Source organism: Anarrhichthys ocellatus, unplaced genomic scaffold, assembly GCF_004355925.1.
Source record: "Anarrhichthys ocellatus isolate YVR2014 unplaced genomic scaffold, GSC_Weel_1.0 scaffold65, whole genome shotgun sequence".
Classification (NCBI taxonomy): Eukaryota; Metazoa; Chordata; class Actinopteri; order Perciformes; family Anarhichadidae; genus Anarrhichthys; species Anarrhichthys ocellatus.
Genome location: NW_022280095.1, coordinates 1,167,236 through 1,188,464, shown reverse-complemented (window position 1 = coordinate 1,188,464; position 21,229 = coordinate 1,167,236). Strand labels below are relative to the sequence as shown.

The 21,229-nt window shown below is 42.9% G+C and overlaps 1 protein-coding gene across 2 annotated transcripts in view; it reads left to right on the top strand.

Moving 5' to 3' along the window:
- The window catches only part of LOC116397293 (T-lymphoma invasion and metastasis-inducing protein 1-like), a 49,325-nt gene that overhangs the window by 11,944 nt on the left and 16,152 nt on the right, over positions 1-21,229 (top strand). Inside the window, exons 2-17 of one of the 2 annotated variants that reach the window (XM_031872578.1) lie at positions 1,435-1,540; positions 2,635-3,296; positions 4,041-4,321; positions 5,350-5,622; positions 5,731-5,962; positions 6,642-6,814; positions 7,488-7,712; positions 9,236-9,421; positions 11,179-11,325; positions 11,617-11,691; positions 14,418-14,588; positions 15,596-15,700; positions 16,575-16,656; positions 16,930-17,016; positions 19,509-19,721; positions 20,898-21,031. In XM_031872578.1, coding sequence (XP_031728438.1) covers positions 2,642-3,296; positions 4,041-4,321; positions 5,350-5,622; positions 5,731-5,962; positions 6,642-6,814; positions 7,488-7,712; positions 9,236-9,421; positions 11,179-11,325; positions 11,617-11,691; positions 14,418-14,588; positions 15,596-15,700; positions 16,575-16,656; positions 16,930-17,016; positions 19,509-19,721; positions 20,898-21,031 — 3,039 coding nt within the window. In that variant the 5' untranslated portion in view covers positions 1,435-1,540; positions 2,635-2,641. Of the gene's footprint in view, positions 1-1,434; positions 1,541-2,634; positions 3,297-4,040; positions 4,322-5,349; positions 5,623-5,730; positions 5,963-6,641; positions 6,815-7,487; positions 7,713-9,235; positions 9,422-11,178; positions 11,326-11,616; positions 11,692-14,417; positions 14,589-15,595; positions 15,701-16,574; positions 16,657-16,929; positions 17,017-17,058; positions 19,256-19,508; positions 19,722-20,897; positions 21,032-21,229 lie in introns of those variants that run through there. The other variant, XM_031872579.1, reaches the window with a different exon arrangement.

The window sequence follows — 21,229 nt, the reverse complement described above, 5'->3', positions numbered from 1 at the left end:
GGAGAAGCATCAGGGTCAAGTTAAGCTTATGTAACTGCTTCCCACAGCTGAGGAGAAATGTGCTGCAGTTAAGTTTGAATACATGAACACACATGCTGGCATGGTGCAGGTTGACCAGTGGAACAAAACACTGTGTATGTGTTCTATGTACGTGCTCAGCAATGGCTTTCACGTCTCTTATTGTCCTTTTCACTTCTCCTTTTCTGAACTCTCATTTCTGTGTCTTTTCCCAGAACTGTAACACGGTCGATTTATTGTATTTATTCCCTAGAGAATAAACAAAGTGACCGTACATTATCTTATTATTAACAATGTTAAAAGCAGCAGCTGTAAGCAGAATTTAGTGAAAGTAACAGGAAGTAGTAAACTCAGACCAGCACTGTGGACTTTAGGGAACAAATGCTTTATTGGCCTTCTAAAATTACTCACCAGATGTGAAGGATGTAAACACACCCTGATTGACATCTGCTTTGCAATTGATAAAAGCTGTATTTCTCTCTCTCTCTCATTTTTTTTTTTTGCAGGACAGTGAAATGATTACTCCTCCATTATTTTCCTGCTTGTACGCTGATCAGAACACAAACAAATCTGACAATAGTGTTTGCAGCAATGAGATCAGCAGTCAGTCTCCTGGCCATCAGTCATATCTGCCTCGTTCTACATATAAACTACATTTTCAGAATCTTTTTCTGAACTGAAAATATGTGCAAAACGACACACAATGAGTGCACTTGCATACCTTCACACTATACATAGCGCATTATGGAAATCATGGTCTACTCTAAGCAGCTCAGGGCTGTTATTAGGGAAAATTAGGTCGTGTTGGAAAGGATCATTTAATTGAGTCTTAAGCAGAAAATCATTCTGCATAGCTGCTTTCATGTTCTGTCATTTTACCCACAATGCCCGTGTGTGTGTGTGTGTGTGTGTGTGTGTGCGTGTGCAGGCATGCACATCTCTTTGTCTGCAGGGAAACAAGGGGTGTTATCCCAAAATAATTTGTGCACATGCCTGTACATGCCTGTCTGCTTTCAGGTTGGCAATGAGTTTCAGGGTGCAGTTCAAAGAAATTGCAGTTGTTTCTGATGATCTGTGAGTTTGTATATGTGTGTATTTAAATGTGTTTCTTTATCTTACTTGCCTCACTGCATTAGCTTAACTCCAGGCTTACTGACCACAGTGTCCCTTATTCTCTTTCATCCTGCATGATGTCTCTTATCACCTCCTCTCTAGTGTGCTTCACAGCTTTCCTTTCAACTTTGCTTCACCCGCTCTATGTGTCGTACCTGGCAGATGCTCTGCAGTAGTTTTTAGAAACACCTTCCCCTCCTCGTCTTCCTCCTCCTCCTCCTCTGTGTGCGTTTGACACATCGGGTCACTTTGAAGTTGTGAGAGCTCCACTGAAACACTTCTCTCCCTTCTTGTTCCTCTCAGGGCAATCTGACACCGCCGTTTGAGGAAGTGTGGAGGATCATGTGGTCAGTGAGAGGTGACACCGCGCTGATGTGGAGCAATTGATGATGCGGCTGCTCAACCACAGGTAACCACAGTTTGTACACCTTGGTCTCTAACTGCAAAAAAGCTCAGCAACTGTAATTTGATTTTGTACAGAACTGTAAAATCCACTTTATTTGAATGCTTCAACGCTGCTACTTTATTTTTACTAACTTAACAGAAAAGAAAGATTCTTCGATGTTTTGATTCTCAACACAACATAAATGATTTGTTAAAAACGGATTTTATACTTGTTAGACGAGATTTTGTCAGTTGCTCTCTGCAGTTTGAGCCCACACTGAGAACCTGATGGTGTGGATTTGATGATGTGTGACTCACAGAGGACCGACTGATCTGACAGCATTTGACTCAGCAGCTTATATAACAGAGAGCAAGAGGCGATGCAGGATGCTGGGATAACTTTGTGATCAGCAGTTAAAAACATGTTCAACTGTTTAGGGAATATGGCTAATGAATAATTTCAACACCACTGAAGGGGAGAAGTGCTGCAGAAATTAATCAGGCGATCCATCCTTATATCAACCGAGCCATGCTGCTGCAGTGCACTGTAAAGTTTTGGCATTTAAAATGTTAGATGTCTTTGTAGTCACTGAAACAACTGAATGGGACAACAGCAGAAAACCTGCTGGAAGCCTCTGTGAAATGTTAGCTGTGCCTATGCTCTAAATCAATTTTTAATTAACTCTGTTGTCCCTGTGCGACCCCATCGGAGTGCGTTGTGTTGAGCAAATGAAATTAAGGTCAGTTTACGTAGCCCAAAACTGGCAAGGGAACCTCCCCCTCAATTGTGGATACCTGATCCTTGATGTCATCTGCGTGACAGCTGAACTCAACAAGACATACAAAGAGATCCTTGATGCCTCTGACGTACCACCATTAGTTAATGGGTCATCAAATGTTACTCACTCATCCAGCACAGAGATTGACCTGCTTTTCTGCTGTAAATGTGAGAGAGTAAACGTGCCAATGCAATTAGAGGACAAAGCCTACAATTTGGTAATGATTTAAAAGCAGAGTACATATCTCTCAATGATTTCAAACAAATATTCACATATATATATATATATATATATATATATATACAAGCTTAAATAATGGTGTTTCATCCTTAATCTACAGTTGAATCATGGGAAATGTAGAAAGTCAAAATGGGGACAGTGGTTTCTACGGCGATGTGGCGGGACATCTCTCCCGAAAGCACACGTCCCGGTCACTCCGCATCTCCAGCAAGCAGCCGGTCACCCGACGTTCCCGCCTCTCTTCTTCCGTGAAACAGGAACACAGAAACTCTGATGCCTCAACTCGCTCCTCTAGCACCCCGAGCATCCCACAGTCCTTGGCAGAGAACGGACTGGAACCGTTTAACGGCACAGATGCATTCGGAGAGTTTGGCATCAACCCTCACTGGACACAGCGCGTTGCTATGACAATGAGGCCGGAGTCCTATCAACAAGATGACGACCCGTTGGCCACACCGACTCCTGAAACCTCAGAGGCGGACACTGTTGCTCAAGCTGGGGGAGAGGACTCCATGGGGGAGGGGGACGAGGTGGGAGACGTTGTTGGCGAGGAGCGGTACCTCCAGCGAATGACTGAGGGTCCACGGGAGGGAGGGAGTTTTAAGAAGAAGAGGTCCAAGTCAGCGGACATGTGGAGAGAGGACAGCCTGGAGTTCTCTCTGTCAGACCTGAGCCAGGAGCATCTGACCAGCACTGAGGAGATGATAGATGGAGGAGAAGAGGAGGAGGAGGAGCAGTTCACATGCCCCAGAGGCAATGCAGGTGAGGATGGTAAACACCCACTCACATGAATGCAGTCTATTATCTTAGAGAATACATGTCCGGTGTTTTTATGGAGTCATTCAGAGGCATACCTTTCATAGGTACAAAGACTACCATCGTCATTGTCAATGCTAATAACATTTCTTGTCTTGAATGGATACAGTAGATATTGAAGTTTTTACTCAGAATATACTTTTCAAAAGAATGATTCTGATGACTGAGAAAAAGGTCAATATATACGTTTATCTGTGTGTGTGGGCAGTGGTGTTAGCTTGATTTGATTCGTTGTACAGGTGATGAGGGGGAGGAAGGTGGGAAAAATTGCACCAAGACGCTCACTGAGTAGGGGAAAGTGATTTGAAAAAATCAACTGATTGAGGGGTAACTGCCCTCTATCAGTTGCAGTAGTTCAGTCGATCACAGGGTTGTTAGCTTGGCTGGCGCTGGGCAGAAGCTCATGGAGATCAGGGCTACATTACCCAGTAGCTGGTAACTGCTGAAGGTCTAAGCGCTGAGAATAATGGATGGGCTTGCTGCACACGCACACTCACATGCTCAAGCTCACTCACAAAAATCATGCAGATTCACAGAAGGACACAGACACGAATGGAAAAGGTTAATTCATACATCAAATGTGGCAGAGTAGTCTGAAAGTAACTGACAGTAATCAGAATACATTGACCTCACATGTCTCTCACACACACACACACACTGCCCTGCAATAACCACCTGTGTATATTCCAGGCTCAGCTGAAAGGGCATCGTCTCTGGACCATCTGTGCAGCCAGCAGAGTCCTGGCCTCAGGGGGCAGAGGAGCCGCTACGCTGAAAACCGGAGAGAAGCCCGATGCGATGGAGAAGGGGAGGAGGGGTTGATGTCTCCTGCCGAGGAGGATGGTGGCGGGTATGGAGCATTCACGCTCCCCTGCCGACGCTCCCACTGCCTGTCAGAGGGCTTGGCAGGGCTCGGAATCCCTGCTGCACCATGCCCTGCTTTCCAGGGACGCCGTGCACAAACTACTCAGGTTAGATTATATGTTATGAATATGTGAATACATATGCAAAGCAGGCAAAACATTAATCGGGTTAAGTCTTCTTTCTGTACTTTTCTGTGGTATCCTGTCTCTTCTTTCTCTCTTCTGAAATACAGACCCCTAAATGCAGAATGAGACGTTTCCTGTGTGTAGTCATGATGTGCAGTTGTGTGTGTGTGTGCATGGATATACATCCAAGTATACTGTGTATATTTGTGTAGCAGGGAAAGGGATTACAAGGAGTCAGATAGAAAGTTGCTGTGGGGCTACTTGTTCAACACTGGCCTGGTTTCCTGGTTTCCATTCCCCCTCCAGAAATTAAAGCATTGAAGCGTAATATCTGTCATGCCCCGTTCACTAACCACACACACTGTCATAACACGTATAAATATGCACGCAAAGATATTTTGATCATAATTTAGAAGCTTTTATACGATGTTAAAAAAGCAGATTCACCCAGAGGATAAAAGAGAAAGCAAAGTCACTGTTATGCAGCAACAAGAAGCCAATTAATAAGAGATTCAGTGGACAAAACAAAACTACATCTGTAGAGTACAGAATGTAATTTCCATGTGTCATTGATTTAAAAAAATTGCCAAATAAGAAGGATCACTACAATAGCGAACCAGGCTTTTCTTTCAACTCATTCCCAGAACCCCCAAGCACCCTTGGATAGCAGAGCACACTAAGTGCTTATTATAAATTCATCCAGCCAGGCTTAGGGGGTTGTTAGACCGGATATAAATATACCGACAACACAGCAAAACAAAGAGAAAAACAGGGAGACTCAGTTTGTTGAAAGAAAAGTGTGAAAGCACAGAGAACCTCTTGCTCAAAGTGAAAGGCTTTCTTTGAGCAGAAATCCATAAATATAGTTTGCGAAGGCACAAAGGCAAACCCAGAAACCTTGTGTAGCCTAAACTGGTTTGTGTTTGTGAGTGTGTATTTTGGCTATGTAATGTATTAATAACTGTATACATTAATTTAGTTTATGTAACATTCGTTTTTCTGTCTCATAGGATATCTCGGGTGTTTTGGGCGAGGGAAGTGAGTATGGCGATAGTGGCATCGATGGCGTCACCACAGAGATAGACATGGACGGAGAGCTGGTGTCACGGCGCTGTAAGGCCATGTCGGCCTCTTTCTCAGTTTACTCGGCTGCTGAGAGCAGCGTTTTCAACGGGAGCGACAGCGGGAGCAGCAGTGCCGGAGGAGGGGAAGGACGAGCCGGCGAGGGAGGCAGGGGAGGAGTGTATGAGAATTTCCGGAAGGAGCTGGACAATCAAGCCTGGGTTGGTTACTTTTATATGTGTGTCTTGGTTCTTTTTTTAAATACAGGTATTAATAATAGATCCAACGTGTTCATTATTATTTACATTTTTCCATCACTCTCTCGTCAGACGCATCAGGGTCGGGACTGCACGGAGGAGGCTGGCTCCGCTGTGAGTGACGAGCAGAGCAGCTCCACACTCAGTAGTGCGTATCCATCGGACACTCTGATTGGCTGTGCACAAGGCATAGTCAGGAAAGCAGGAGCTCTGGCTGTGAAGAACTTCTTGGTTCATAAGAAAAGCAAGAAGGTGGAACCTGCAACGAGGCGCAAGTGGAAACACTACTGGGTCTCTCTGAAAGGTGAGCATAGACCCTTCTACTTTTATGTCAAAAATTTCTTTGGATTTTTACCTGTGTTAGATTTTACACAAAGTCGTGCAGCCATAATGTCCCATTCAGATAAACATCTTATCCTGACCGCAACCTGTTTAATCTCTCTCCCTCTTTCTCCTGTTAGACTGTAATCACATCAGTCTTTACACAGTGCATGCCCTTGGTTGTCACCTCCACTGTCCTCTCTCACTCTCTTCTGTGTGGCCTTACGTTTCCTCCCCTCGGCCTCATCGCAATTTAATTTTACGGCGGCATCCGTGTCGAATCCAATCTCGTCCTTTTGAAATTCACAAGATACAGCATCTGTAGCGGCATCTCTGCCTGCCACCTGTCCTCATATCCACCCCACTAACAATAAATGAATCTGACTGTCTCATAGTATTCATCCTGACCTCATGTTATACGAGCTCATGATCTTTATTATTAAAATATTTTTTTTGCTTGAGGATCAAATACATTATTAGTATTTGTATTATTTTTTAGTTTATGAGGTATTTAGTAGTGGTCAAAAGCCTTGTTTTCCGAATTGATTTCAATAAACTTCAATAAAATGGTAAATAAAGTACTTAAGAGAACATCAGTAAGAACATTTTCTGACTTTCTTTTTTCTCTCCGGCTTTTTTTTTTTTTTAATGTGTTCTTCCAGGCTGCACTCTTTTCCTGTACGAGTCAGATGGTCGTTCTGGGATCGACCATAACAGCGTTCCCAAACACGCATTGTGGGTGGAGAACAGCATTGTCCAGGCCGTCCCTGAACACCCCAAGAAAGACTTTGTCTTCTGCCTCAGCAACTCAGTGGGAGACGCTTTCCTGTTCCAGGTAAAAGAGACACTGTTATTTAAATGATCCATTATCATGTTACAGTGCGTCTTCTTGGAAAAACAAAGGGAGAAGTAAAGTATTATACTCAAACATACAGTTCAGGCTGAAACAACAGCTGCATTGGGCCCACACTTTTTTCAGTTATTTCATTATTTTTTGGGACTACATAAAGTGACAGATCACCAAGAGAGACAGAGATTGATGGGAGTAAGAAGAGATCTAATTTCTCCTCGGGTGTGTTTGTGTGTGTGTGTGTGTGTGTGTGTGTGTGTGTGTGTTTGTGTGTGTTTGTGTGGCACACAAGTACATGACATTTAGCCATGTGTGGGAGATAAGCCAGTACAGTGTGCAGTGTCCATGTGTTTCTTTTATGTCTGACATGTTTAAAGGCCACACTGTCATACTGTGACAGTGATCCACCACAGTGACCATTGTGTAATATTAAAATGTGTCTATTTATATGCATGGCAGCTGTCCACAGTGACGTTCAATCAATGAATGGGAAGATAAGTAATAAGATGATGATGAGATAATTGTGACCACCTTCTGCCAGAGGCTAATAATGGGACTCGTGCTCGTATTCTTTTAGCTGTCAACTTCTTGATTTTTAAAAAATTATTATTCTTCCGAGATGTCACCCATAATTTCTCCCTTATTCCTCTCCTGTCAGACGTCAGGACAGACAGAACTGGAGAACTGGATCACAGCGATCCACTCCGCGTGCGCCGCTTCTCTGGCTCGGCAGCACCACAGGGACGATACAGTGCGACTCCTGCGAACCGAGATCCGTAAACTGGAGCAGAAGATCGACATGGACGAAAAGATGAAGAAGATGGGAGACATGCAGCTGTCGACCGTCACTGACGCCAAGAAGAGGAAGACCATTCTTGAGCAGGTGTGGAGCAGGGACGGAAGGAGGCAAAGGGGAGTTATGAGTCAGGAACTCTGAAAGTGCTCAAATAGATTAAAGCCCGTTTTCATACAGTAACAACAGGCATGGTCAAAAACAGAGGAATCATTATCAGTGTGAAATAGCCTTCACATATTTTCATACTTTATGTCCATGTGATGCTGATGTGAACCAGGTTTGTGATCTCATGTGTTGAGCACCCAACTGAATTCCTTTAACCTCCAGTTGAGTTGAGTGAAAACACCTATGGCGCTTTACAGATGCACATCTTTGTTCCTTCAAACTGCACTGATGCTCTCACACACGGACATCGCAGCACTAAATCACCTCTACTGCACGCCGTCATCCAGACAAAATGTTCTTAAGGAGTACTTGCAACGACAGATGTGTTATGACAAATATTCCGACAAATATTCCGACCGGTGCTCATTTATAAACACATTCAAGTACATCAGAATGCAGAATATTCATAACACGTGTTGAAACACATGCAATGCATGCTATTAGTCCGCAGGTGAGCCTGCAGTCTCTTGCTAATACTTCCATATTTAATAGCTGTTTTGAAACGAGTCAGCTGGAATTTCAAAGCTCTTTTAGGATCAGATTGTTTTTACTCTGTGGAACATCGCGTGTAGCTTTATTCGAACTCCATGCAAGTCTGGAGTTGCTGATGAATGTTAAAGCAGCATTGCATGTAAACATTGCAGGAGAGCTTAAGAATGTGCCCTGAAACAATAGGGCTCCTTGTGGGAGCAAGCCTCTGTGTCTTTGTATATGTGTGTGGCACATGGTTGATAGTCAATAAAAGAAAACAATATTACATAAAAAAGCACCAGGAAGTAGTCAATCTCAACCATGCAGAACATGTCCCATTTCTGAGAACCCACTAGCACTTTGATTGCCTACTATAAAGGCACATTAACTAAATTGTGGGATCAAAGGACTGAAAAAGCTTTAACCCGAGTGGCTGATTCCATCATTGTCTGACTTCTTTCAAGATCATTATCTTGGAGCAACGTTAATCTACAAAATGAGTTTACATAAACAGACAGGCCTGGGATCTGCGTTGAATTAAAGACTTAAAGAAAGAGCAGTTGTATTAAGTCCTGGAACTAATAGGTGAAGGTAGGAACCAGTGCAAATTAAGCCTAGATTGTGTTTCATTGCAAGTGTGTGTGTGTTCCTGTGTTCCACCTCCCACGGCCCACCCTGTGATACATTTCACATAGCACAGCAGGTCGGCGACTGGTGGGGGTTGTGTTGGTGAGTAATACCTCTCCACAGGGGCTTCAGCACTCCCACATCTCACTCCTCCTGCAATGACCAAATAACCATCGAACAAAGGGTGATATGTTATGCATATTCTATTATTATTATTAAAAAATTCCATCCGTGGCCAAATCGGGAGCAACTCCAGGGATAAATCTGGATCCAATCAGCAAAGTCTGTTTATCTTGCATAATCACAAGCCGTCCCTTTCACTTTCAACTCCTCTTTCCCTCTGTCAGATCTTCTTGTGGGAGCAGAACTTGGAGCGGTTTCACATGGATCTGTTTCGCTGCCGGTGCTACCTGGCCAGTCTGCAGGGCGGAGAACCCCCTAACCCCAAACGCCTGCTGGGCTTTGCATCGCGTCCCACCAAGCTGGCCATGGGACGACTGGGCATCTTCTCTGTCTCTTCCTTCCATGCACTGGTATGAAAAATGTCCATGCACCCACTCACATTTATGAACACACGTTTTTGTTTTAGTACTCATGTGTGACTATTCATTCTGTCTCCCTCACTTGCTGTAATTTGACTCTGAAACCTAATCAAAGCGCCTTAATCCAAAACTCTAATTCTGTCCCACATGTCTCTACGTGTTCCCAGTAAGCATTGCGTGAGAGGTTCCTACTGCTGACCTTCAATATCAGCCCAGCTTGTAGAGTGGGTGTGTTTATCTGGCTCTTAGAGTGAGCATCTTGTCACATACGCCCACTGAAAGAATTTCTGCTTGCCTGACAAATCTGCAAACTAAAGACAGTACATGTACCCTGAGGTTAAAACACACTCAAACCGAACTATGGTTAATTAAGAGCAAGCAGAATGCAAAAGGCTAAATGGTGAACATCCCTATATTAGCTTTGCACAGTAGCAGCACAGTAGACTTTTTGGGAAAGTCTAACAATCTTGTGTAGCTGATTCTCACAATAAATTGACCAAAGTCCGTACCAAAATACTACCCGAATGTTTCAGCCCAAAATGGGCTAAAGTTATCTGTCATTGTTCTTTCATGGATATTTTGCTTCCTGTAAGTATACAGGAAACTACTGTAGATGCACCCCTGCATTTATATATCTGCACACACTGTATTCACCTCACACATTCATTTGTCCAGAGCTATGAACCGTGGACAGGTTGTCACCTCGAGCGCTCAAAGAATGTACGGGATAGAACTGCACAATAGATGGAATGATCTATAAGCTGTTGTGTATTATGCTGCTGTGTGCTCTGCCAAATTATCATCCAGCAAACAAAGAGCAGAGTTGAGAGAAAGAGGTTCAAATTATATCTCTATAGGCCAGTTTCATACAAGCAGGCCATCGGATACACCAAACATACACACACACACACACATTTACCACATCTGAGGTTGATAGTGTTTTTTTGTGACTGGTGGATCAATACGAACTCTGTTAGTAAGCTGCCATCCCTGAGGCACTTTCCCACAAACAGGCTTAACGCTCTCTGCTCTGTTGACCCCCCCCTCCTTTTACTGCCTACTCCCTCACTTCTTTTGTCTCCGTCTCTATTTAGTCTCTCCTTCTTCATATCCGCCTTATTTTCTTCATCCTTTCCTCCTCTATGTCTCACACCGCCACTGTTTTTCTCCGTCTTCTTTCCCTCTTGAGTGTTTTTCCTCTTTCACAAAAGGAACATCTCTAATGGTTTTGTTACTTTCTTCAGTAATTCTTTTTACTCATCGGGGTTGTTATTATCCATCGCCAACAGGGACATTGTAATAAAATAGGCAGTAAAAAGGCCTCTTGCACGCAGCTTATATAAGAAGAGTCTTCAAGACAGTTTGACCTATTGCGTTTGAAGTGTGTGTGTCTCATGAGCAGTGACTGGTGAGAAGACCAATAAGCACACGTCCACACAAGTACAGTGCATAAATGACATACATGTGCGTCAAAGTATGCACTCGTGTACCACATAGTCAGTCAGAATCATATCCCAGCAGTTCATGTGTGAATTAACCCAGAAATGCCAAGAGCGGTTTCTCTTTGAATGAGTAGTGGGTCACTGAGATATGAGTGGTTGAGTGTGTTTAGTATGGGCCATTTTATATATCAAGTCAATGGATTGAATTAAAATAACAATTTGGATAGACTCTCATACAACTCTTTAATTCATGTTTATATACCCTTTGCATTGGATTCATGTTTTCTATAATAATCACTGTCACAGGTGTCAGCCCGCACTGAAAGCAGCATCAGGAGGCGGAACCAGGCAATGCCTCGAACCTTCAGTAAACGTCGTAGCCGGTTCTCATCCCTCTGGGGACTGGACACCACCTCAAAGAGGAAGACCAAGGGACATCCTTCAATCAACCAGGTTACCATAGTGATACATCTATACTATAAGCTTGTGACTGACTTCAGTTTTTAGCATTTGAAGTGGTAAAACTATATGATGGTAATAGTTTGGATGCTCCATGTCAAGTCAAAACATTGTATGTACCTGTTGGTTTTAATATGCAATACAAATGCTCAACAAACAAAAACATAGTGCAGGTTTGCAGGATGGATAAAAGTTTCTAAAGAGTGTATTTTAGTAGATGTATTAACTGCAATGTGTGATATATTTGGGTGCAGTTGCAATGTCCTGTTCTCTGTATGGTTGCAGGTCTTCGTTGATGGGATGGAGCCAGTGAAAAAGCCATTGGAGCGCATGTTTGAAGACTCTGCCAGTGAGAAATCTGTAAGAGCTCAGCCGTCTTTACAAAAGCACCAACATGACTCAAATGTAACTTCATATGAAGGACCACAACAGAATTGCGTCCTCTTTGACATTTTAAATGCGTGCTGTTTTATATCTGCCCTATTTATGAATGTTGGCCCAACTTGTCACCATTTCCATTTTGGTGACTGTTTCTGTCCATACAGTAATAATCTTCCTCAGGCTAAACACTAAGTTCCTCCTTCCTTTCCTAGTTTGGCATTCACTACAGAGAACCAGATCAAATGTAGCTGTTTGCCTCTCGCATAAACCAAAATAAAAATCACTAGGGCATCTGATGAACCTTTGTACTTGTTTAATGGATAACTGGCTTCTTTAAGACCCCGAGGCCAGCAACATCGCTGGATTTTCCACCTCCGTTCACTTAACTGAGATCCTTTTGGTGTTCTTGCTCTTCATTCGGTAGACTATCTGGGGGAGGCACAAAATCCCTGCATCCTTCTGCACCAATGAGCATTTCTTTGAGGTCATTTTCATGCTCCTGCTTTAATGTTTTCAGACATCCACTTCTCTCCTAGCTGGAGAGTGAAAGGAGAAATTTGCAGACTATAAAACTTTAAAAGCTGCAGAATTTCATCGTTTCTCAATGTTATCAGATGATTCTTGAGTTTATTTGTGGTGGATAAACAACCCTTTTCATCTTCTACAGCTCTTTCTCCTCCTGCACCACTCATCAAATGATTTGCTCCACCAGACTTTGCAGGACTAACTTTAGTTTACTGCTTTCTCCTTTTTCTTGCTACTAACCACTCTGCGTCATAGCCAAAAATAATGCCATTCTTCTTCTTCTCTACCATCGTTTTGCATGTTAAACACCATTTATAGATCCGTGTTGACAGATTTCCGTTTTCTTCTTGTCATTTGCTCCAGGCAATTCCAACTCTATCAGCATCATTGGCTTCGACTGGGGGGATATTTCTGGCTGCTAATCCCTCTGAGACAAATTTGATCCGATATGTTCTGATGATTAGCTTTCTGATGTTTCAACTAATTATGCAAACATTTGCTACCAAAGGACCCGGCAGCTTTACACCATCTGTGCTTTTGTATGTCTGTTATATTGACCACAAATTACAGACAGTTGCAAATAATCAATAATATCTTCAGAGAGAAAAATAGATTATCCAAGGCTACCATAGGAATGTAGGTTTCCGGGAGGACCGTATCACAGGGGTGAGGGATGATATATTTAGATGAACTGTGAAGGAAAAATGTCCAATTACCCATGGGTTGTGCAAGGACAAGCATTCCAACTCCATATTTTATGAGAACTGGTAGAAGGCAGCAGAGATGGGGAGGAGGGTGGGACTCTGTGTGAACTCAGGAGATGGAAGAAAACTCTCTAACACTCACCCACTCTGATTGTGGAGGCCCCCAGTGGCTCCATGGGAGATTGATTTCCTTCCACCCACTCCCAGCTTCAGCTGGCAGGGTATGGGATGACAGTGAAGAAATGCATAGGAAGTAACATGCTTCAGTTGGTTCTAAGATAGTGCTGCATCAGTAGAAATGAGAATCTCTAGTAAGATTACTGTAATTACAAATGTTCACATCTGATCTGTTTATTCTAGAGAAGCCCACTGATGGCAGAAAAAGGGAGTGAGAGAGAAATATAGTTTAGTGTGCCGCCTAGGACCCCCGCCCTCCAGCAGTGGCATCCTACATGGGCCAGGAGGGGAGCCAGATGGTGTCGAGCAGGGCTGGGGAGATCAGGGAGTTGGGGGGAGGTACTTGTTTGGGCCCCCGGTCTGTTGTCTGTCTGAGAAAATGTGTGTGTTTTTCTTTATAACTGTGTGTGTGTCTGTATTTTGTTTGTGCGTATGAACATGAGCGTGTGTGTTGTTGCGTACAAAAATGTGCTTTTGCATCGAGCATGCTCCCTCTGTTTCTTTCTCTGTCTCACTTTCACTCTGGCCAACACATAGATTCACGCACACACACAGATAGTTTATTTAAACAGGGACCACCGGCCCGTGTTGTTAACAGTCAGCAGATTGTATGGCGTGAGTGAAAGATGGGGAGGAGGGAGATGATGGAGCGATGTGCAGATAGAGGGGAAGGGGCACCAGAAGGAGAGGCAATGATTAGTGTGAGGGGGGTTGCAATAGAGGAATGAAAGAATAAACGAGTTTGTGGAATCTGTTACTTGATAGGAGGAGATAAGGTATCAGTGACAGACAGTGTGAGGTCGAATAGATGAGACAAACAGAGGAGAGAGGCTGCCAGATTGTCAGAGGTCAGACTGATGGGCTTAAAGGTTACAGACTCTGCTTAGAACAGAATGCGCACACATATGTAACACATACTCACGCAGTGAGACAATTCTATCAGGAGGCTCTCATCAACACAAATGAATTAGATTCTGTTATCAGATCTCCTGCTGCTTTCATGCCACCGCCAGTGTCCATCGTATCACTCAAATCAATCTAAGCAAATCTGTGTTTGTTATGTGAACAAGAGCGGGAATAATGATGAATTAGGAGGATTTTAGCAATTTCTAATTGTGGATAATAAAATATGTTTTTTTCTCATTCTTCACTCAGCAGAATTTCAATTAGAACTAAAAGGTTTTCATGATAACATTGAATTTATTATGGGGTGCCTTCTGTTTTCACTGAGCACAAAGGCTACTCAAAGACGCATAAACTGTGTGTGTGTGTGTGTGTGCGTATGTGTTGCATTTTCAGAAGGAGAGAGAGGGCTCTGTGAAAACACTTCCTCAGCAAAACGTAGACAGCGACATTTGGGTTCCTGATTACCTGACTCCCTCCTGGGTGTGTCTGCCGAACAATCAGCCTGTCTTGGCCATCATACAGCCCGGTGAGACGGCACTGGAAGTCCTGAGCACCGTCTGCAAGGTGGGTCATTGCTGATAGCGGTGCAAAAAGCAGTGCAAAAAGTGCACGCTCTTCAATTTATGGCATTTAAGAGTGATAATTACACATTGCACTTTGCTTTGTTGCACGTCAGCCTGCACACACACACATAAATACACACATAAATGCTGTAGCAAAACTGGTAAAAGTCAACAGCTGTTAGGCATGCAAATAATTCATTTCAACAGGTTTGTCAAACACGTGCAATCTTGAGGAAGGAGTCTCATAAAATTGCACACAACTCTGTTGACGGGAGTTTAGAAAACATAATGTTACAAAAGTTGTGATTGCGTAATCACATTTTACATTTTCAGCTGTTGACAGCTGACATGTGAAAGTAAACTTTAAAAAAAAAATGTTGTCTTCTTGAATTAAATTCTGAAAACGAATCTGAGAATAGCTGAGATGTGAGACTGTCTCTGGTGTTTCTAGGAAGGCAGAAAAGTAAACACTTTATATGTCACCCGTGTACTTCCACTGACAGTTTCACAGATCTTTTCTTCAATTTTCCTTGCTCTCCATCTCCTCTTCTGCCTAATTGGTCTCAGCCAGAGACACACTGGAATAATGATGCCTAATGATACTTATACGTTCCACTTACGGGTCTGTTGAAACACATGGGTAAAGCTGATTGACGTGTGTGTGTGTGGGCGTTTGTGTGCATGCATGCTATAAACATGTCACAAGGAACTGGAGCATCTAATTCATGGCCCCTGTGTGTTCCATGCAGGCAGATATATGTGGATGATATACATGATTGGATAGCCTGTGTCCTTTTGTCAGGGGATGTCATGAGCTATTTAGTGTGGTAATGGTAAAGGCAATGGTGTTTTGATAGGTGAGTTTAAAATATTATCCATGTGTTACATGTGAAGACAGGCTTGGTTTCAAATCGCAGGGAGAAAAAAAACACAAATAATTAGAGAAATTATGTCTCTGAATACATTGGTTTAATTTTCTTCATTGTCCTCCTGTCTTGTTGCCTCCAGACCCATAAAATAGACCCCTCTGGCCACTACCTGCGTTTGAAGATGTTGATCGACAACCAAATGCTCGTTTATGTTCCCGAACTTGAAGACGATATCTCTGATCTGGTGAGGAAACACACACTGAAGCACTGTGATAATACCTTGTGATGTAATGGAGGGAATAATCCTGTTATTTCACTGTACGTGATATTAAAGTTTGTTTTTTGTATTACAGTCTCAGCTGAGACACAATGTCCTATTTGGATTTTGGGTTTTTCACCTTATTACTAATTCATTTTTGTTTCATTCCGGGCAGATCTGGGTGCAAGCTTGTGCATGTTTTATGACTTGGTTGACAGATTTGATTTGCAATGCATACAAAATTCCCAGGATGCAAAAGTAGCACCATCGCATACTCTATAAATTATGCAAAATAGTATTCAGAGTGTATTATGTGCACCATTATTCATATAAACAATCACTCTCATTGAAAAAGACCTCACCTCTATTATTCAGCCGCTGTAAACCCCAAAATGAATTCTCTTTGCGACAGTGCTTTGTAGGTGATACACTGAACTCCGTCTCAAAGTAAAGTCATTGTATAACTCGCTCTTTTATCTCCCTGCTTTGATCAGTGACTCATTTCACCCTCTTTCATCCTGAGTCTATGATATTACATTATTATTTCTCCACAGTGAGGCGAATTACACACGGCAGACTTCTGTCCCTGTCTGTTGCTTCATACACACAGCTGTGTCGATGCTCTCGCCCCGCTGTGAGGTCAAGCCCTTGTCTGAGCACCAACTCACTTCTCAGACTTGACTTGAATTTTGACCCCACAACCTTCACTTGTGACTGCTCTGTTAAGGAGCCTGAATAATACATGAATCTACCCAGTCTTTATTAAGAGCGATAACATGACCTTGACCTTCTCCATCCAACAACACTGCTATCCATCAATTTTTTTTGCCAATTAAATATAATTTAATTGTGTTTGCAGCTCTACAAAGAGATTGAGGTTTGCCCCAAAGCTACCAAGGTGATCCGGTTTGACAAAGCAGAGTCCTGCACCATTGGATATGGTATGCTTGTCTCTGACAATACCCCTTTTTGAACCCTTTTCTGTCACACTATCGAATTCAGTATCAAATTGATTTCTTAATAGACTTCTTTGAGTCATGCTCTGTTAGTGACTAAAGGGGGGTGACCCAGTATGAGTGTGTTTTGTCTTAAGTGGAGCAAATCACTCGCTAGTTATGAGTCAGCAGTGCACACTGTCAAACTGAGATTTCTTCAAAGAGGACTAAAAGAATGAATGGCTGAATCTCTCTCTGTCTTACTATCTTTGTCTACAGGTTTTTCTGTGGCAGTTATCGATGAGGAGGGGACGCAGCAGCTCCATATTACTGAAGTGAAAGCAGAGGGACTGGCCTCGGCTAAAGGTACGTATTCCTTTTCAATTAATAAACAAACGAAGTTTGTATTGTATGGTATGTTTAGTGTCCTGAGAGTTTATATCGAGGCAAAGAAGACAAAACAAACAACACAAAAAAAAACTGTTACTGTTACCATAGTTGGATCGGAGTGCAGTAACAACAGGGATTAAGTAAAGGGTTTGTGAAAGCTGGGTACATATTTCTCTCTTGAATTGTCATTGCACACTCAACACCCAAACACCTGACCTGAGAAACACCTGATCCCACATGACAGCTTATCAGTGCAGCTTTGTGTGAATGCATCGCGTCAGCTACTGAGCTAGCATAGCTAAATCTCTTATGTATAAGTAAGACGCCTGGTGGTTTTGGACAGAGTAGAGAGGAGATAAAGAAAAACAACACCTGGTCTAGAAAGGTGTTGGCTCGCCGGTTAAAGGAAAGAGGGGAAAGCTGCAGACGCATTACTCTAATGCAGTCTTTTTATTTTATATTATATGGATCAAAATTTTGGCACGTCTTGCCCTTTTCAGGATTGACAAGGCAATCAACATCAACTTAGAAATGTCCAAAGCGAGTTCATTCACAGCCAAGAAAGGCCTCCAACATCAGTATGGCTGCATGATATGAACCAGCAACCAAAAAGTAGAAAAACATCTGTATGCTTGCATCAATAACTCGAAAAAAGAGTTGAATCACCTGTCCTATACTCCATATATGTCAGTCTGACGATTACTGGCTTTCATCCTGAAAAAGGCAAAATCTTGATCGATGAAATAAAAAATAAAAAAGATTGCATAGGAGCTATGCATCTGTGGCTTTCTTCTCCTTCCTGAGAGCAAAGAAGAAAATCAGCATTCCTTTGTCTGCTGTTTGAACAGCCGGGTCTCGAGATCAACCCCCATTCGTTAGTCCTCATTTTTGAACTGAGCCAGAGAGACCTAATGGGTTTGAGAAACACACGGCCGCTCTGTAGATACAGCACTAATGTATAGAAAATAACATGCCCCACTATTGGGCCCCACGGTGAGACCAAGGTCACTCAAGTGTGAGATTGTGTCCTCCGGTGTATTACCAATCTAAAAAGCTGCTAGTTTAGCAGGGCTGCCAGCAGCCAGAGGATACAGCTGTACTGACTCTCCACCTCTAAAGGCGAGTAGAGCTAGAGAAAGCTTGTGGCATCCAGACAACACAATGCATCTTTTTTGTAAGATTACACCATATTTTGCTGAATCACAGAATAAAGTATGTCAGGCACAACATTAGTAGGTCCATGTGTACGCTGGGATTAGCCTGTGTGTGCGTGCGTGCATTTTATGAGGAGTGAGGAGAATGAATGAAATCCCGCTTCAATTTCTGCAGGGTATACGCAGAAACCAGGCCATCTCCGGACAAGGAGCCCCAAAGGGTCTTTTCTCTCTCTCTCTATAATTTCTGCTCCCCCTCCCCCTACAGAGGCACACAGAGACACATCCATGCAACACACACAGCCAAGTACACATACACTCAGCAGTATATGGCCAGAGGGGTTATCTCTCTGTCCAATAAAGACTCTGCTACAGCTGACATTTCACATCCCAGACAACTAGGTCATATCTTAGGGCTAAATGTGTGCTTTGTGTGTCTATATATGTAACTGTGTGTGTGTGTGTGTGTGTGTGTGTGTGTGTGCCTGCATGTGTCTGTAGCATTCAGTGCATTACGAAAGCCATAGCACAGAATGCCTGCTGTTTCTATAACAGTAGACGATACAAAATGAGACTTAAGAAAAGATAGCAAGCAATCATGTGCTGAAGTGTGACTGTGTCAACAGGAGGAGAACCCTTTGTCTTCCTTAATTCTGCAGTGAGGGCAGGGGAGACTGCTGTCAAATCTACTAAACAGCTGTCACAACCAATCAGGTTTATTGGGGGAGGTTGTCTGCTAATTGGTCGGCTGATTGAGTGCTAATTCTCAATTAGCCGAGCCGGGCACAGGTGGTTGAGGGGAGGGGCAAGAGAGAAAGCCTCAAACTGAGGCTGTGATGCAGTGAAGTCCATGGAATCTGTTTTTATATATAGTGCCACGCAGATGATGTACATGATGACAAGACAGATATAGACAGGCATTGCATCATCCTTAAAGCCATCCAGTCTTGTTAGACTAGCATTTGCCTTAAGCGAATATGCATAGAGGGATGCATTCTTTATGTATTGGAAGACATTAGAGTCCCAACATGTCTGGTTAGCCCCAGAGCTGCTGTTGAGAAGTATTGCACCAAAGTTTTGCTTGTGTAGATCATTTCTTCGCATTAGCCCTGTGGACTTGATGGCCCACTGGAAAGCTGCTGTGTTTGTTGTTGCCTTTCACTCACTGTGTGTCGCTTTTATCACTGTCAGCCTTTTATGTTGCAATGTATTTCTCTACTTTAAAGGATGCAATTACTGGTTGTTGTTTCTTTTACATTAAAGCCTGTTTAACTTTATTTTCTCACTTAATTGTGTCCTTTCATTCTCCACCAGGTTTGAAAGCAGGCGATGAGATTCTGTTGCTGAATGGTAAACCTGCATCTGCCCTCCAAATGGATGATATGAGGGCTGCGTTTATAAACCAAGCGCTGACCTTCAGCGTCAGCACCCTGCCCCAGCTGGACCCTCGCGTGCTGTGCTCCCTTCCACCGCGGCGCTCCGATGGGGAGCAGGACCCAGCCACAGACATCTTCTCCCAGAGCCAAGGTAAGATTCCTGTTCCACATACGGTGTGGAGGCATGGGTTAAGTTGTTTTCCTTATTTGGGTTTTGAACAAAGGCAGTTTTCATTAGATGATGTATAAATCATCAACAGTGTCCTCTAGTGACAAATATGGGGGCTTCTTTTTCATTTTCAAATAATAACTTAAGTTTGTTGAGGGCCATCAGGCATCAGTGTTGTCAAACTCTTCATGTTGTTATATAACAGCTGTTTCTGTTGTTAAAATCAGATCAGGGTTATCAAAACTAATGCCTATTATATCTGTAGCTTGACAGCATGTTAGAAAGAAACAAAATAAAACTACCCTTTTAGGTTTTGGAATTTAAAATTGAATTTCCTTTTTAAGTTTATATTCTTATCTCTTGCCTTGTACCATTGTAAATCCTCTAAGCCCCCAACTTTGTGTAGTGCAAAAGGGAGTATGCAGATGGTGATTTTTTTTTTTTTAAAGCGGAGGGTGAATAGGGCGATCTGCTAATTATGCTGTCTGATAACCAACCTGCAGGCAGCTGACAGCTTTCCTCTGCCCTTCTCTTTTCATCCGTGCAAGGGCACCATTTGTATTCCTTTTATAAATTGTGGGCTTGCAGCGCACAGGCTAACAAACTGGCAGTGTTTATACAGGGACTCGGAGAACTATGAATATTAATATGAATCCATCAGCAGCGCAGAGCTGTCATTGGGTAGGATATGCCATACGCAAAGGGTCGGACAGAGAATAAAAACACTTAAGCAGCCAGATGGAGGTTATCGATGATCTCATGCTTAAGAGGTGTGTGCACAAGAGGCCTTCAACTCAAAGGAAATAAATTTAAATTTCTCACGGATGTGGATAGAATAATAGACGACACGGTCGTATCATAACAAGAAACAATAAGGGTTATAGGGATGTTTGTACTGCCGTCATTATCTTTGCAGCTTAGGGATGCCGACTTACAGGGTAGTTTTTCATAACAAAAGTGTATTGTGCATATATCCAGAAGGATACACGAACACTCAGATTTCTCTTTAACACTATTAAAGGAAGTGTAGAAAATGAAATGCATTAGAACAGGTTAATTGTACAAAAGAGTGTGTAACTGAGCATTATGGAGAAGTCTCCTGTTATTTCGATATACGCAGCGTATTATGTACAATTTTCCCTTTGTCTCTGTCTGTAGAGGACATCCTGGATGAGGTGTCGGGGTTGACGGTGGAGAGCCCAGATCAGAGCTTAGTGGAAGGATCTCGGCGGACCCTGCAGAGTCCTGGAGATCATCAGGAAGACAAAACGTGCATGGGGACTGGACAAAAGGTAGAATATGGCGTGCAAAGACACAACTTTGATATGCATACACACTACGACAAACGTGCACATACATGCAACAGAGCAGGGGATTAATAGTAGTTTGACAGTTTTCCACACAACTTGTCAGTGTCATGTGTTGTTGCAGACAAAGATCAACGTGTGTGTGTGTGTGTGTGTGTGTGTGTGTGTGTGTGTGTGTGTGTG